Genomic DNA, 17,274 nt, shown 5'->3' with positions numbered 1-17,274 from the left:
AGGGAGGGAGGAAGGAAGGAAGGAAGGAAGGAAGGAAGGAAGGAAGGAAGGAAGGAAGGAAGGAAGGAAGGAAGGAAGGAAGGAAGGAAGGAAGGAAGGAAGGAGCCCATCTCCTCTTAAGTTTCTGAGGCTGTGAACTTTTACTGCTCTTTGGGAGAAGGGATGAGCTGAGCCCATCTTTGGGAAGTGGGGGTGGGAAACATTTCTGCCTGGCTGCAGCTGCTTTTCCCAAATACAGACAGCAACCCCAGATTCATTCCCTCACATGATAACCCTAGGACTACCTGGATTGTATTACCATGGTTATTTGATATGATGACTACTTTTGCATTGTTTCAGGTGCTTGATTTCTTAGGATGTGCATTCTGTAAACTGCTTGGAGTCAGCTGGGGTCGAGCCCATCTAAAGTGGCAGAGAGTAAATAATTTTATAATTTCCAACAGGTCCCTTTGCTACCTTCTCTCAAAGCTGAAAAGCCCCCAGCCCATTGTCCCCTTTCCTTACAGAGAAGCTGCTCCATTAATGGTACAGAGAATGTAGTTTGTCCAGACTCAACCATAGTTTTAACTGGGAAACTGGCAACATTTTAGACCAAGCTAAATCCAAATATGCAAGAGAATTCTTGGAAGCCTGGTATTCAGACAAGGCAGCAATTAACAGACACATAGAGATAAACAGCATCTACATACTATTCAAAAGAGACAAAAGACCAGAAGATCGCCTCACCAGCAATCAGTCACCAGCAATCAATCACTAGCAATCAGCACCCAGATAAGCAAAGGTCACCACCAGGCACACAATCAAGCAGTCAACATATGCCAATCAAAGAAGTACCAGAGGAGCAAAACAAACCCCCCTCCCTCACCAGCACCGGCAAGGCAGGCCACAGCACATAAATAGAGAGCAAACTCCAGCCCATTTTAGCACTGAAGATGTTACCTAGCCAGGTAATGAAACATTTGCAAGAAAAGAACCAACCTCAGAGAACCCCAAGGACTCCACAGGCATATTAATTTCTTTTGTATTGTTTTCTATTTTTTTTAAGTGTAAACTGCCCAGAGTCATTCTGGAGTCTTCCAACCGATGATGATGATGATCATCTTCATCATCATCATCATCTCCTCTTGCTGTTTTGGTTACCCTTTTCCAGCACCCACTTCCTTGAAATATAATGACTCGTACCAAACTTGCTGATTCTTCCCTGCAGTCATATTTTGAATATGGTTTTCTTTCCCCTGTACAGGGCAAGAAGTGGTGGATGAATGTTGATGAACCATGGCAAGTTTTGGCATGTTCCATGGAAATTGCAAAGGCTGTGCGGTCTCCCAATCCTGCTGAATACATCTCCCATTTCCCTGTCCATCAGGTATGTAAATGGTACTGTGCTTGGAGGTTCTTTTCCCTCTATTTTGTATGGGGGTAAGTGATGGTGTGAACCTCATGAGGCTTTGATGCAGCACCTTGCTGGGATTGGCCTTCTTTCGCATCGAGTTCTTCCCAAGAACTCCTACAATGTTGTAATGTATCAGCGTAGCCTGTGTGTGGATCCAAGGAGGGTGGCCTTTTGTAATTGACAGATAGAAATTTCCTCACTGCGCAGATTTTCTAAGTGCCACCCAAGGCTTTCTGCTATGGTACCCAGTCTGCCGATCACCACTGTCAATTTATGCCGTAATCTTTCAGCTTCGATTTTGAGATCTTGATACTTTCTGGTCTTCTCCAATTCTTTGTCTTCTGTTCTATTATCCCCTGAGCCACATCAGTTATCCACGCTTTCTTCTTTTCAACCATAGTTAAATCTGGTGTGTGAGGTGCCAAGATTTTATCAGTTCGTATTTGGAAATCTCACAATATTTTTAAATAATAATAATAATAATAATAATAATAATAATAATAATAATAATAATAATAAAAAAAACAGTTATTTGCAAATCTCAGGGGCCACAGTAGAATTCACTGTAGCAATGGAGGCGAATTCACTGTGTTATGTGACTCAAGCTAATACCTCAGTGAAATATGTGACTCCAATCAGGGTGTTTTTGGGGCGAGGGCAGGGAGGGGAGAATCAAGATGACACTTTGTCTAAAGTTCCTTTCTTCTGTTGTTTATAAATCACTTTATAAACAACAGAAGAATTCTGTTGTTTATAGGCAGACAGTAATGACGGTTGTGTATGGGGTCACCCAATTTGGGGGGTGCCTCCAGATTGAAAAACATCGCTAATTCTCTCTTGTGACCTTTTCCCTTCACAGGATGGTTCCTGCAATGGGCTTCAGCACTACGCAGCGCTCGGGCGTGATACAGTTGGCGCCATCTCAGTAAATCTAGCCTCATCTGACGTTCCTCAGGACGTCTACAGTTCAGTGGCTCTGCAGGTGAGGTTGTGGCTCGGTGTGGACAGCTCCCAGCGTGCAGGAAAGGCTTCCAGGCTACAAGGGCCTTCTTCCACCCCACCCCTAAATAAATATTCTGAAGAGTATAACATCAGCTGTATGTATTCCAGAGGAGTAAATCCACTGGCATCTTGCAGGATGGCTAGCTGAATGGAACCTAAATGTTCAGGAATGGTTTATCTCAAGAATAGCAGGCTATTGCAGTATATTAGCCACAGCTGTGGCCTTTGAGATTTTAGAAACTTTCTGGCAGCAAATGCCCATAGCTCGGTTGAAACAGGTCGTAGAACCAGGACTCTCTTTTCCTGATTCTCACATTGCATTGGTTTGTTTGATCATGGCTAGTTATGCTTAGAAGCATCTACCATTTTATTCTTAACGCTTTCTCGAACGCAGGTGGAGGTCTTTCGGAAGCAAGATGCAGAAAATGGAGTCAGAATTGCTCGAGTCCTTAATGGCTTCGTGACTCGGAAGGTGGTGAAGCAGACAGTAATGACAGTTGTGTATGGGGTCACCCAATTCGGGGGGCGCCTCCAGATTGAAAAACAGCTCAGGGAGATTGACAACTTCCCCAAGGTGAGTATTCTTCTGGCCCCCTCTCCCTCCCTCCCTCCCTCCCTCCCTCCCTCCCTCCCTCCCTTTCTTTTCTTTTCTTTTCTTTTCTTTTCTTTTCTTTTCTTTTCTTTTCTTTTCTTTTCTTTTCTTTTCTTTTCTTTCTTGCAGCTCCATCAAGGTTGACTTGGTCATGCCCTCATCCGCTTCGTCAGTCTGTCTGGCCAGTTAGATATCTGCCACCATCAAGAGATTCTCGCAATTTATAGTATGTTTACAAACGTACAATAGGACATCCACAGTATAACTATAAGAATGAAACCCTTCCCAACTGCACATAGATTACTCAGTAACCAGTGGTGTCAATTCATGCCCCAAAGGCACTCCAAAATGACTTATTTTTTTTAGTAACTTATGGAAAGCCAACAGCCTACGGCAATGTTTTTCAACCTCAGCAATTTTAAGATGTGTGGACTTCAACTCCTAGAAGTCCATGCATCTTAAAGCTGCTGAGGTTGAGAAACACCGGCCTAGGGACTGATCACATTTCCGCAGGAAGCTTTTCCAAAGAGCAGGTGCACCACCAGAAAATCAGAGGCTGTGAGCCTCCGCATCGCGCATCTCATGGAAGTGGGGAATCCCAAGCTGAATCAGGTGGGTTGAAGCCAGCCAGAGAAGGCAGTCCTCTAAGTCCTTTGATGCTAAGCCAACTGGTTTTTGTGTCTGTGTGCCTTTGAGTCAGTCAAGTTCATGCTGTTTCCTTGGCAATGTTTTCTGAAGGGGTTGGCCATGCTTCTTTCTTCCTAGGGCTGGGAAAGAGGAGCTGGCCCAAAGTCACCCTGTTGGCTTTTGTGCCTAAGGCAGCACTAGAACTCAGGATCTCCTGGTTCCTAGCCTGGTGCCTTAAAGCACTACACCAGACTGGCTCTCCAAGGGCTCTTCAGGACTGTAAAAATCCTAGGAAGTCAGTTCAGGGCTCAGAACACTGGGGTCACGTGCACATGTTGGCTCATCCCAGCCGATATTGCTGGTATTACTGTGTCTGTCTGTCTGTCTGTCTGTCTGTCTCTATCTAGCAATCAAATTTATATCACCGCCCCACTCCCCCACAAAAGGGACTCTGGGCGGTTCACAACCAAACAGTTAAAACCAATAAAAACATAAATAGTACAGCATAAAATGCAATGATTAAATATGACAAAATCCAAGCGATGGTGGTATTGTTGCAGCCTGGGACCAGATAATATCGGTCAGGTAGGACTAGGGAGCCAGCCATCCCCAAAACTGACCATTCCCATCCCCACCCCATGCATAAGAACAAAACCAGGTCTTCAGTTTTTTTCTGAAGTCTAAGAGGGAGGGGGCCGACCTCACTTCTGGGGGACCAAGAAGGGGGACTGTTTGGACCAAGTGAGGCTTCTGAGTGCTCTTCAAGGGCAGCCCCATATAGTGTGCACTGCAGTAGTCCAGACAAGTGGTGATGAGGCCATGAGTTCCCAACACAAGGTCCTCCTGCTGCAGGTTCGCTTGCAACTGGAGCATCACCCAAAGCTAGCCAAAGGTTCCCCTCTATGCAATGGCTGAGTAGTGGTCGGACAAATAAATCAGTCACATGTCAGCCGTATTGTGGAGAACTCCTAGTCCTGCCCCCCCCCAGTAATAAATAAGAAATAAAAACTGGCAGTGGCCCAGTGAGGGCTGTGCCACTGTAACAAGCCATTGAAAGAAGACATTTTCCGCCCAGGCAGTTGCAAGATTATTGACCTAGTGCAATAAGAAGAAAAGTTGAATAAAAAGTTTTATTTATTTTTTTATTTTATTTATTAAATTTATCTCCACCCATCTCCCCCTAATGGGGGACTCTGGGCGGCTCACATAACCCATTAAAACAATAAATATATATAAAATTACCTAAAACGTAAAAACTGTGCAAAACGTTACTAAAAGAAAAGAAAAAGTCCAAGAGGCTGATGGTTTTCAGAGCTGCAGAGCACAGGCCTCTGTGGGGCTAGCCATCCCCATGCTTGATGTCTTCCCTCCCCACCCCAGGTCAAGCAGCAGAGCCAGGTCTTCAGATCCCTCCGGAAGGCCAGGAGTGAGGGGGCCAATCTCACCTCCGGGGGCAAGATTCATTCATTCATTCATTCATTCATTCATTCATTCATTCATTCATTCATTCATTCATTCATTCTTTTCTCCCCATTTTTTCTCCTTCCTTAAGTTTAGTGTGTATTAGCTTTTACTACTGTAATTAAAATTCTTAATAAAAATTATATAAAAGAAAATAAAAGAAAAAAGGAATAGTTGATTTTAGTGCACATGAAATCTTTGTTTTGTTGGCAAGAGAGACCCAGTTGTACCTTGGCCTTTATATATGCCCAGATAAAAATAAAGAACAATTTTATAATGTACTTTTTTTTTTAACGAATAGAATTTGAAGAAGGGGCAATACTTGTTTGGGGAGATATGAATGGATTTGAATCTAGACAAATTGACACATACAAAAAAGGATGGGAAGCTTCCGCAAAAGGTACTTCGATATATGGAAGAATTGGCAATTAACAGATATTTGGAGATGACAGAAACCAATAAAAAGAGATGGCATTTTTTTGGCGAGGCATCAGTCTTACCCCAGAATAGACCTGTGCTGGGCTTCTAAGACTCTGACAACCATCCTTTGTTGTTGTTGTTCAGTCGTTAAGTTGTGTCTGACTCTTCGTGACCCCATGAACCATATTGCGCCAGGCCTTCCTGTCCTTCACTGCCTCCCTGAGTTGGCTCAGTTTCATGCTCATTGCTTCCGTGATGCTATCTAACCATCTCATCCTCTGCCGTCCTCTTCTCCTTTTGCCTTCAATCTTTCCCAGCATCAGAGTCTTTTCCAAAGAGAAGTACAAATCCTTTAGAGAAGTACAAATTCTTCCAATGACATATGCAGATCACAATCCAATTTTAATAACATATTCTGGCAAAAAAATTAACCTTCAGATGGAAAACAAATGATAGAATGCTATCCAAAAGTTTTGATTACGACTTTAACCTGTAACCCTTGCTGGCTGGGGAATTCTGGGAGTTGAAGTCCACACATCTTAAAGTTGCTGAGATTGAGAAACACTGTTATAGACTCTAAAGACTTTGTGATCCAACACCACGCTCCTCTTTTACAATCACTGTTTACAAAGCATGGTCACCCGTCTTTCATTCACTGTTTGTACCAAAGTTTGCATATCCGGCCTCCAATCACTGCAGAATCTGCAATTTCCATCTCATAAGATGGAATTTGCATTGGCTTCCAGATGAAATTTTAACCCTAAATGACACAGCCGAGATCAGGATCTGATTTTCGAGCAACAGTGACTTCTGGAGACGTCCCTCACACTATAGCCACCAGGAACAGATTGTGAGGTGGGGGGGGCCTTGCTTGTCCCATACATCCCCCCCGCTCCAGAAAGTGGCCATGGAGAAAGTTAAAAGCTAAAGCAAGAGAGATGGAGTGCCTAGAGTGGCTTCATTTTTGTAGGGTCTTCTAGGATGATGTCTCTGTGTCAGAAGGGAGAAGGGATCCTTAACTCCTCCTCGCAACCCATAGTAAACCATTCAGACAACTTGGCTGACCAAGGTTGGTTATTTTGACCCCAGATAGCTCCAGAGCTATTTGGGAATGAAAATAACCCACCCATCAGAGTGAGTTGATTCGGTCAGTTGTGTGGGTTAGAACGTTGATAGAACATGCTTATTCCTCTGACCACCACATCCATTACCCAAATGAGCATATCAAACTGAACACCCCCATGCGCTCCTTGTTGCTTTCTGAACATTTTTTATTTCCTGTTTTTATCTGCTTCCTTTGATGAATATGCTACTGAAGGTTTGAAGAGTTTAATCTCGTTTTCTGTAGATGGCCTTGAGAGGGTGTTTTTAAATTGCCCAACAGTTGGTTTTAAAAGATTAGACCAAGGTTTTGCGACGGCCTGTCTATGTTTCTTATGGAATCTTCCTCCTTCCCTGCAGGCAGATGTTTGGGAAGCAGCCCTGTATCTTGTCCGGCTAGTCTTCAAAAGCCTTACCGAAATGTTCTCAGGGTCTCGGGAAATTCAGGTAAACTCATGACTGTACACAAAAACTTGCCCCCGTTTTTCCCCTTTGGCCTCCTGTTCTCTGGCCTGGGTCACGCCATGCTAAAACTATTAATAGCTTAATGGTGGTTTATTCAATAAATCAAAATCCTTTGGCTTTGCAGAACTTATTAGCAAGAGTGGACAATCTTTGGGTGATCAGAGATTGCATTTATTGTGGGGCAGAAGGGCCCCGGTAGTGGGGTGATGATACGAAGCAGTCAGAGTTTGTTTTGCTGGGGGGGGTTGTTTCTTTAACTTTGCTAAGTCAACTTTAGGGCTTGTACAAGGCCTGTAGTACCATCAGGGGTGGGTGGAGGAGGCTTATCGCCCTACATTTTCTGCTTTCCTATCTTTTCTTAAACAAAAGCTGGCAAATTATGAATAAATTGCTCTTTACTTTTTTACTGCCCTCTCCCCTTTGAACTTTTGACTACCTGGAGCTCCAGATCACACTCAGATTTTCACCTAATCCTGTGTCCAACCAGCTGATCTCCTCTCTCTAAGACTCACATCCTAACTTTTTTTTTCACTTCCTCACAGTACATACAGCCTTCTCTACCTGATATATGTCAGTTTTTGTGTTTGGAGGACAGTTCTCAAATTTCTCAACCCGCATAGCCAACAGGGTGCCGGTTGGGGAATTCTGGAAGTTGTAGGCATCTCTGAAGAGGCAGAAAGCAGGTTGTGGAAGCCTTCCTGCTCCTGCTCCTGCTCCTCACCCTCCCAAATTCCAAATATGGTTCCTTTCCTAACCCATTTCCACACCCCTCTGCTCCAAACCATCTTGTTCACCCTTTCCTTTGGTCTTGCAGAACTGGCTGACGGAAAGCGCCTGGCTGATTTCCAAGATTGGCCAGACGGTGGAGTGGGTGACCCCCCTGGGTCTACCCATCATTCAGCCTTACCATCGCAAGAAATCCACATTGGTAAGATCCTCAAGGATGTTTGTGTATGTCAATCAAAAGTCAGAACAGATGTTAAATCAGAATCCAGAGGTGTGCCTTTTGAGGGGTGTTGCACTGAGCTGCATTCCAAAAAAGAGGTACCTTTGGTTTAAATCAGCTAATCCCTGTTCCCCCTGGTTGGGCTGTACAAGAGACCTTAGGGCTTAGAGTTTTCCATTTTTTTTTAATTATTATTATTTTTGCAAGTCATCTTGACTAAATCTGTACTGATCCAACAGGAATGAAGTTATTTGGCTAAAGAGGGCTAACTCTAACCCTGTGACTTAACTGCAGCTTTATTTTTGGGCTGGAAATGGGGACAGATAATTGAACTGCTGAGACTGACAGCTCTGGTTTCATCCAGCAGTTTTATTGTTTCACCCCAGTACCTGTTACTTAGACTGCTGTCAGTTCTGTGTAGACTGAATAACCATCAGTAGATCTTAGCTATTTCTTGGCATTCTTGAGCCCCTTTAATTTTCATTGGGTTTTGCAGACAAGAACCCCACAAATTAAGTCATGATTTATTTCATGGCATATCAGTGTTTTGGTTGGTTGAGTTTTTATTCATTTCTTCCTCCAAGGGTTTGGGCTGGTATTCCCAACAATCTTTCTCGGTAGCTTAGACAGAAAGTGGGTGGCTTGAGCTGGGAAGGGACGTTTGGCTCTCCTGTGATTTGCTTTTAACTCTCGTCAACATTGTTGTTTAATTTTGTGGCTTTAAGTCAGCCTTGGCTCCTGGAGTCTGCCTGGACAAGATCCTGGAGTTTTCTTGGCAAGATTTTCGGAAGTGGTTTGCCCTTGCCTGCTTCCTAGGGCTGAGAGAGGGACCGGCCCAAGGTCACCCAGCTGGCTTTGTGCCTGGCAGGACTAGAACTCATGGCCTCCCAGTTTCTAGCCTGGTGCCTTTAATCACTACACCAACCCCAAACATGGTAGTAGCAGTGTGCAAATTGGCTTCGTTCCATGGTTTGGTGTTGAGACACAAAAGTTCTTGCCTTCTCCGAGAGACTCAAAATTGTGTCAATTCTTCTGACCCCACCAAGTTTCTCCTGCTATGTGATCCATCTCTTATGACCTTGTTGAACACCTTCCTGCCTGCACCCATTTCCCAGGAGAATAGTTCCAGACCTTTGATGTTCTTGGTCCTTTGCAAAGAGAAAAGAAAAAAAAAAAGTATTTTGAAATAAAATTCACTGGGGCCCCATTTGTCACTGCAGTTTGTGTCCCTCGTAGACTTTGGGAGTCAGAAACAGCCTGAAACGTATTTGCAGGAAGGGAGGCGAAGTCTTGGCATCGAGATCCTCTAAGGCGGTGCTTCTCAACCTCAGCAACTGGCTGGGGGATTCTGGGAGATGACGTCCATGCGTCTTAAAGTGGCTGAGGGTTGAAAAACACTGCCTTAGAGCAGGGTTCCTCAACCTCAGCAACTTTAAGATGGGTGGACTTCAATTCCCAGAATTCCCCAGCCAGCATGGCTGGCTGGGGAATTCTGGGAGTTGAAGTCCACCCATCTTAAAGTTGCTGAGGTTGAGGAACCCTGCCTTACAGGATCTTGATGCCAAGACTTCTCCCCCCTTCCTGCCCGTACGTTTCAGGCTGTTCCTCCCCTCCCTGCAATTCATGTGGTTTCTAACTCTCCTCCTCCGCTCATCTCCCTTCGAGATTTTAACTGGCCACCTAAACATCTTCTTCTTTTTTCTTTTATTCTGGAAACAGAGGCAGGAATCAGATTAAATGTGCTGGGTTGGGGGGGGTTTGGGGGGCAGGCCGGCTGGCAGTCAAGAGCACCCCCTCAGTGCCCACTCTGGAGCCTCGAAGCAAGCGGGGGGGGGGAGAGAAGGGTGGCATGACTCAGCCTTTTGCAGTGGCGAAGGCGTGAGTCAGTCATTTGGGGAGGATGACTCAGCAGACAAGACAGCCCAGCTGCTTTTTGCCAGGATGAGCAAACAGCTGCTGAAGCTTCGTGAATAAAGCAGCTTTTTTTCCTCCACCCTCCCAAATGCACAAACCTTGCACACGCTCAGCCTCTTCATACCTGCTGCTGTCCTGGAGGACATAAATAGTGTTTCTTTTTAGAAATTAGGGCTGTTTGAAGGAATGCCACTGATTTATTTGCTGTGTTTATCTCTTACTTCCTCCCCCCTGACAATCCATTGCTCTGGAGCAGTGTTTCTCAAGCTTGGCCATTTTAAGATGTGTGGACTTCAACTCCCAGAATTCCCCAGCCAGCCATGCTGGCTGGGGAATTCTGGGAGTTGAAGTCCACACATCTTAAAATGGCCAAGCTTGAGAAACACTGCTCTGGAGCATAAAGCGTTTAGGGCAGGACCAGAGGCAGTGGGTTCAAATTAGGTGGTTCAGGGTAGAGCTCAACAAGAATTTCCTGGCAGCCTGACCTGTGAGATGGTGGAGCAGGCCGCTGTGTGAAATGGTGAGTTTCTGCTCGATTGGAGGTATTCAGATAGAGGCTGGAGAGATGGTGTAACAAATCCTGCCTGAGGGGGGTTGGAGTAGATGACCTCTATGGTTCCTTCCAACTTTAGGATTATTCCCAAAGGGATGCAGTTTGATTATTTATATCCATCGCCCTGAAGAATTGAAGGGCTTTATGCTCTGGCCTCTGGCCGAGGAGCAGGGGGCAGCCAGCCACACTTACTGGTCAGAGGAACAGCAACTACACAACACGTTGAGGAACTGGCAATTGAAATTGCTTTTTTTCCCTCTCATTCCCCTTTATGTCACATCCTTAAGACTGCAGGGGAATTTACTTCTTACTTACCTTTTCTTAAACCCCACTGAGAACATTTTTCTTTTCTGAATACAGAGAAAAACACTTTTGGTGATTGTAAGGATAATTTCCGTCCCATGAGTTTGTCCAGTAATCTTCAGGTGACACACTTAATCAAGCGAGCAAGAGAGAACCATGTTGGCCTGCTCTCAAGACGTCATCAGACAGTAGATACAGGAGAAAGGTTTTAGGGTGCAAAACCTTTCAAAACATGACCCCTTCGGACATCCCACTGCCCCATTTTGCATCAAGCTGCACCAAGCTTGAAACGGTTGTTTTGAGAAGATGGGCTATGTCCGATCATTTTGGAAGTGTTTGGGGCTCAAAACAGAGTGTTTGAAACACTCTGGAAATGATCAAACTCTGGTCAGTTGTTTCAAACCTGAAGCAAAGTATTTTGCACTCAAGACTGATCTTGAAACATGTTTGCATGCTGCTAACAACCAGCAATTTGGGAGAGTCTTTTTCCTGGCCAGTCCAGGGAGGGGAGGTCAACACCTTGCAGCTGTTCTGGCTCTCTAGAAAGGACAAGGCTGTGTTCCTGTCTGTTGAGACACTCTTCCTTGTCCCTTGGCCGAGGAATGAAAGTTTGTGTTTTAACTCTGGGTCCTGATAGCCACACCTAATGGAGATCAACGAGGCTTGGACAGAATTATCAGCCCACGTTCTTCCAATGAACCCGAATGAAAATTCCAACTTAGGTCCCTTTTCTCTGGGTGTGACAAACCATTCCAGTCCTTGAGCGCTCCAGGGTACAGCTTATCTGGATTACTGGTTAAGCACGTGGCTACACTGGAACCTGGGACTAGAGAATGTGGGATTGGACACAGAATCCAGCTTCCAGAGAATTGCTTACTTTCTTTTTTTTTTTAATGCAAAATTCAAGCATAGCTGTTAATCTTGGGCACAAGCGGTCCTTGAAATGCACATAGCACCAATGTTCCCCTGGATTGTTTTCACATCTAGCCCCTCCAGCAGCATGTGGCAGGCCCCAGCCAACCCAGCTGATCTCAAAACAAGCTGAGCAGGGTCAGGCTCGTTTGGAACTGGAATGGGCCACCACAGGAAAGCAGAGGGCAGTAGGCTAGACTGGGAAGTTGAAAATACGTCCTGGAAAAAGGCAAGGAGAAACCAGTCCTATATTTGAGCCACAAAAACTGTATGGATGTGTTGCAGTAGTTGCCAGGAATTGCACTTGGGTCAGGGGAACACATACCTTTGCTCTGGGTGTCTGTTTTCTTCTCTGTGGTGGCTTCTAAAAAATGGGAGCATCCTCTGATAACCAAAATTGCTCTTTCTCTCTTCACAACCAGATAAAGGGAGACATGCAGAGCCTTTACCTAAAATCAGACTCCTGTGTGGACCAGTGAGTATCTCTCTGAAGAAAACACTTTTCTCTAAAATCCAGAGTGGGTTTTAGAGAAAATCACCCAAGCACGGTTAGACTCCGCCTCTCCTTAATTCCGGCCGGCATGGTCGGAAGAGAGCTGGAGATGACTTTTTCAGTCAGACGAGAGTCGAAATCATCAACCTCTCTGATGATTGGGGCTCTCACGTGACTTAAAAGGAAAATGCTATTGATCAGATAAGCTTAATGATTGGTCGGATTGGTGGTGTTTCCAAATTATTCAGGCGCTGATTTTGAAATAGGGAATAGGCGTTCAGAGGCTGCATGTATGCATTACTCCAGCACTTGCTTATATGTGCCCTCCTTGATGCCAAAATGGGGCACCGGTTTGAGGAGGTGCATCAGTTGTCTCTAGTGATACTAATTCTTCTGGTGCAAGGCGTGTGTGTATCACAACCTGCATTCTCTTGTTCCTTGTATTCTTGTGCAGAAAGGCATGCCTCTTCTAAAATAGTTGAAATGCCTTCTGAAGTGGCTTGTCGCTGTTTATGGGCTTCTCAGAAATGCTCTGGCCGAAGAACAGCTCTCTTTACTTTTTCCAAGGATGCCAGAAGTTTCTGGCCCCGCACACTGGCGCATTCATGTTCCCAGCAAATCCTAGCTTTAGAACACCAGTTCTTTGACTATGATTTTGACAACTGCTTTGTCCTGCACACCGGCACGTGATTGCATTGTGGCAATCTCTTCTTGCCTCAAAGGAAAACAATGCCTCTTGGAAAAAATGATGCTGAACCAGGAGGAATCGGGGCCTGTCGAGAAGAGGCCTTCTTTCCTGAGCTTGCAAGAAGTATGCTTGCTCCCTTGTAAAATTTGTAAAAACAAAATATTTTACAAACATCAGCAATATATACACAGCGATGCCTCGTTTAATCCACTGGAGGAGACAGCCTAAAGGCTGATGGGCATATTTGGAATTTCTGAGAACGGGGTGGGTGTGCCCAAGATAGCTGACACTCAGAAATGCTTCCTGCTGCTCTCAGATCTAGCTTAACTGGGTAGGCGAGCATTAGGAGCATGCAAACCTTTACAGTTTGAAATGGGTTGGTGCAACGTTGCCAGAGGTGTTCTGACCAACCCGTAAGTGTCCCAGTGCTGTTTTGGAAACAGAACGCTTTTGACCTGGAAATGTTTTGACCTTGAAATGTGCTGCTCGTGGCTAGTGGATTTGAAGCTTCTCCTCCAAACGAAGCCCTGAGCTTCAACCCTCCCCTGCTGGGGTGTTCTAAGATTGCTCACGGGGCCAGTGTCAGGTCAGGACCCATTTTGGATAAATAGAAATGGTTGGAGATTCCTGTTCAGTTAAGGCAGGAGAGGCAGAAAGTTTGAGAGGCACCTTGCAGGTCGATGAGGGCACATGGACGCCACATTTTGTACCTTTGGCTAAAGTAATGGATTATTGGATTGAAATGCTGGTAGCTGCTAGAGGGGGGTCTCGGTTAGGGTGGGTAAGATGGTCCTGGAATTCAAACTCTTTTCTGCTCTGCCTTGTTCCCCTGCAGGAAGCCAAACACAAGGAAACAGAAAAACGCCTTCCCACCCAATTTCATCCATTCTTTGGATTCCAGCCACATGATGCTGACGGCTCTGCACTGTCAAAAGTAAGAAGGGTGAGAATGGGCGTCTTTGGGCTCCCTTGATGGGAGGGGCGGTATTTTTGAGAAATCTGAATGCCTTTTGGAAGTAAGTGCACCTGCCCCCTGCAACCTGGAAGAGCTGATAAAGCCGGGAGGGCTCACCTAAAGAAGGGGAGGCAGAGGAGCCCATTTCTGTTGCACCCGTGGGATCCTGGGCGTTAACATTGCAGAAGAGTTTGGCCTGGGCAGAAACAGACAGGGGAAAAGCCTGCATTGGGAGGCAGGGGTAGACTTTCCAAAGGTATTGGAACAGAAGAGAGGACAGTGGTCAAGAAAAGCGGCAGATTCTGCAATGAAGAGTGGTGGGGAGGGGGAAGGCATTGGGGGCGTGGGCGGACTAGATGACCTCTTGAGTGTATTGAAGATCTTTCCTGTATGGATATTTTACATGGAGAGGTGGAAGGTGAAGCAGATGATGTCTGAGTGTGTCGAATGTATCTCCTGTATAGAGATTCTGCGTTGAGTGGTGGTGGGTGGACTAGATGACTTCTGGGTGTGTCAGAGATATATGTCATATAGAGGTTTTACACTGACTGATGGAGGGTGAATTAGATGACCTCTGAGTGTGTCAAAGTTATATGGTGTATAGCAATTTACCCTGAATGGTGGAAGATGAACTTGATGAACTTTATGTGTGTTGAAGATGTATGCTGGATATAGATTCTGTGTTGATATAGTTTATATAGTTATTTATTTTATTGTTTATAGTTTATATAGTTATTTATTTTATTGTTCCCCAGCCTGGCTGGGGAATTCTGGAAGTTGAAGTCCACCTATCTTAAAGTTGCCAAGGTTGAGGAACCCTGGACTAGATAGAGGTCATTCTATCTATTGAGTACATTCAAATTCTGTATCCTCTCACTGACTGGGCCCACTTCCTTCCCTACCATCTTACTGCTGTTCCAGATCCCCTTTGCCTTGTCTCTTTCTCCTCCCAGTCAATAAAGGAAGTGAGCCTCAGCAGATCCCTAATAATTCTGCCTCTGGTTCTATTCCGGCCTGTCTGAATAAGATGCACTATCAGCTGTCATTTCCTCTCATATTTACAATCCATGTTTTTCCCTCTCCTGAAAGAAGAAAGAAGAGCAGGATTTTGAAAAAAGCAATACTGTAGATACAACCGTAGCAAAACAGCAGCCTAAACAGCCATCATCTATAAACAGTAAATAAAAAAGAATGCAAGATCCGTGATCAGCCGTGGATGAAAACCATTTGGCTGTCTAGAAAAGGCCTATAAAGCAATTATATTCAATAGCAATTCATTTCAATAATGAATTTCTGCACATTTCATCATCTTCCACTTTGCACTCTCAGGCTGCAACTAACAGTAACTAACTCGGAGAAGTTAGTTGCCAATTCATCTGCTTCTCTTCCCCCCCCCTTTTTTTTTGTCTATTTTAAAACATTTAAAGAATAAAATAAATAACTGTATAAAATAAAAAAGAAAAGACAGAGTGGCTGGAAAATAAAATATCAATAAATAATTAATCTACAGTTGTCATAAAATTTAGAATTCATTATTTCATGGATTAGATAATTCACTGACTATATCAAACTAAAATCATCCTATCATCTCGAGAAATAATTGTAAATCACTACAAAACTCTATAAACAGGGATATTTATATTGATGTCACCACTGTTTAACTTTATTTAAAATAAATGCCCATGATCTTAGGAAAAGAAATAAAACGGAGAAGAAAAAATTTAAAAAGTACTCAGAACAATTAGTAAAAACAGTATTAAGTTCTAAATCTCCCATTGTATCCAACTGGTGATTACATCAAATTATTTATAAACGTTAAAATTGCTTCTGGTTACTGTCTTTATATCAAATATTTCCCCCTTAAAAATGTACTCTAAATCTCTGAATTTGCTTTGTGGTATGAGACTCATCTGCTTCTCTTCTCTTTCAGGGAAGGGCTAACTTTTGTCTCCGTGCATGACTGCTTCTGGACGCACGCAGCCACGGTCGACTTAATGAATAAGGTAAGATGCTGCCACACGAACAAATCTCGCTGTATCCTTCCTTGGTCTAAGACAGTGTTTCTCAACCTTGGCCACTTGAAGAGGTGTGGACTTCAACTCCCAGAATTCCCCATGGCTGGCTGGGGAATTCTGGGAGTTGAAGTCCACACATCCTAAAGCGGCCAAGGTTGAGAAACACTGGTCTAAGACAACATTTCTCCAAAAGTTTGCCTTTATAATCCCAAGAGGTTTGGGGCCAGATTACACAAAGGACTACCTTCTCCTAAATAACACTGCAAAAGAGTTAGATCAGTCCTGAAGGCCCTGCTTAAATTAAAATCCAGCCTGTTTATTAGCAGATTCAGAAGATGGGCTTTTTCGCAGCAGCCCTGTGCTGGCAGAGTCCATTTCAAGCAAAACACAACCATCCATTCCGTACAAGCTTTTAAAGTCCTCTTACTTTAAGCAGCTTTGCTTTTATGGCATCACCTGTCTTGGATTGGAAAACATTTTCCCCCCTTCTTAATGAATTCATTTAGACTTTTGGCCTGTGTGTTGTTTAAAACCCGCTTCCCCAACCTGGCTGAAATTTTGGCCAAGCTATTTGGAGGATGTTAGTTTTGGTTACTTTGGGGTGTGTTTTTTTTAATTGAAACGTGTTACATTTTTTTCGCAGTTTTATTTATGGGAAGCCCTTCTTGCGAGCTTTTCTCTAAAGGTCTTGTGTATGTATGTGTGTGCACAGGCCGGGCTTTGAGTCAGTCTTGACTCCTGGCAACTTCCCGGACAAGTCCCTGCACTTTTCTTGCCAAAACTTTTGATTTTCACTTGCCTTCCTCTTCCCAGGGCTGAAGCAGAGGGCTTCATGCCTAAGGCAGGACTAGAACTCACAGTCTCCCTGTTTTTCCCTCGAAAGATTCCCTGCATGTTCAGATCAGAGACCTCAAGTCCCATCAACTTCCCTAGGAGTGTCACGATTTGGGGGTGTACAGTCTGTGGACCACCTGGCTGCGCTTCTATTCTGTGGGTTTCCCCACATGTTTTGGGAAGGACTGGAATGTTCAAGTGATTACGTTTTGAATCCTAGATATGCCGTGAACAGTTTGTGGCACTACACCAGCAACCCATTTTGGAGGACCTTGCAAAGTTTATGTTGCAGAAATACTGTTCTGATGCTCCGTAAGTTCTCTGCGACGTTGGACGTTTATTTTCTCTTTACATACCATCAAATATGTCCCTCCAGGTAGGCTCTGCAGCAGAAGGTTGCTGTGTGGAATGCTGAATGCTGCTCCTTGGGATTCCAACCTCTCCCTGTTCAGAAACCACCAGAAAAAGACTTTTTTCTGTCTTCTGCCAGTAGAGGGTTCCCCCAAGCAAGTGTGAGTGTGCCTGAAAATTAAAAAAAAAAAAAATGAAGCAGAAAGCTTTTTCTGCACGTGCCTTCGAGTCAGTGTTGATTCCTGGCGA

At 44.4% G+C, this 17,274-nt stretch overlaps 1 protein-coding gene across 2 annotated transcripts in view; it reads left to right on the top strand.

Moving 5' to 3' along the window:
* Positions 1–17,274, top strand: part of POLRMT (RNA polymerase mitochondrial) — a 50,696-nt gene that overhangs the window by 22,813 nt on the left and 10,609 nt on the right. For both annotated transcript variants that reach the window (XM_088149381.1, XM_088149380.1), the window contains 9 exons: positions 1,244–1,366; positions 2,253–2,375; positions 2,790–2,969; positions 6,957–7,043; positions 7,876–7,989; positions 12,112–12,164; positions 13,706–13,804; positions 15,756–15,828; positions 16,895–16,986. In XM_088149381.1, the coding sequence (XP_088005507.1) occupies positions 1,244–1,366; positions 2,253–2,375; positions 2,790–2,969; positions 6,957–7,043; positions 7,876–7,989; positions 12,112–12,164; positions 13,706–13,804; positions 15,756–15,828; positions 16,895–16,986 (944 nt within the window). The remainder of the gene's footprint in view (positions 1–1,243; positions 1,367–2,252; positions 2,376–2,789; positions 2,970–6,956; positions 7,044–7,875; positions 7,990–12,111; positions 12,165–13,705; positions 13,805–15,755; positions 15,829–16,894; positions 16,987–17,274) is intronic.

This window comes from Python bivittatus, unplaced genomic scaffold (genome assembly GCF_059951505.1).
Source record: "Python bivittatus isolate LINGU-HERP-01145 unplaced genomic scaffold, Pbiv_v1 ctg000580_np1212, whole genome shotgun sequence".
Taxonomy (NCBI): domain Eukaryota; kingdom Metazoa; phylum Chordata; class Lepidosauria; order Squamata; family Pythonidae; genus Python; species Python bivittatus.
Note: the sequence above shows the minus strand (reverse complement) of the source record. Positions and strands in the feature narration are given on the sequence as shown.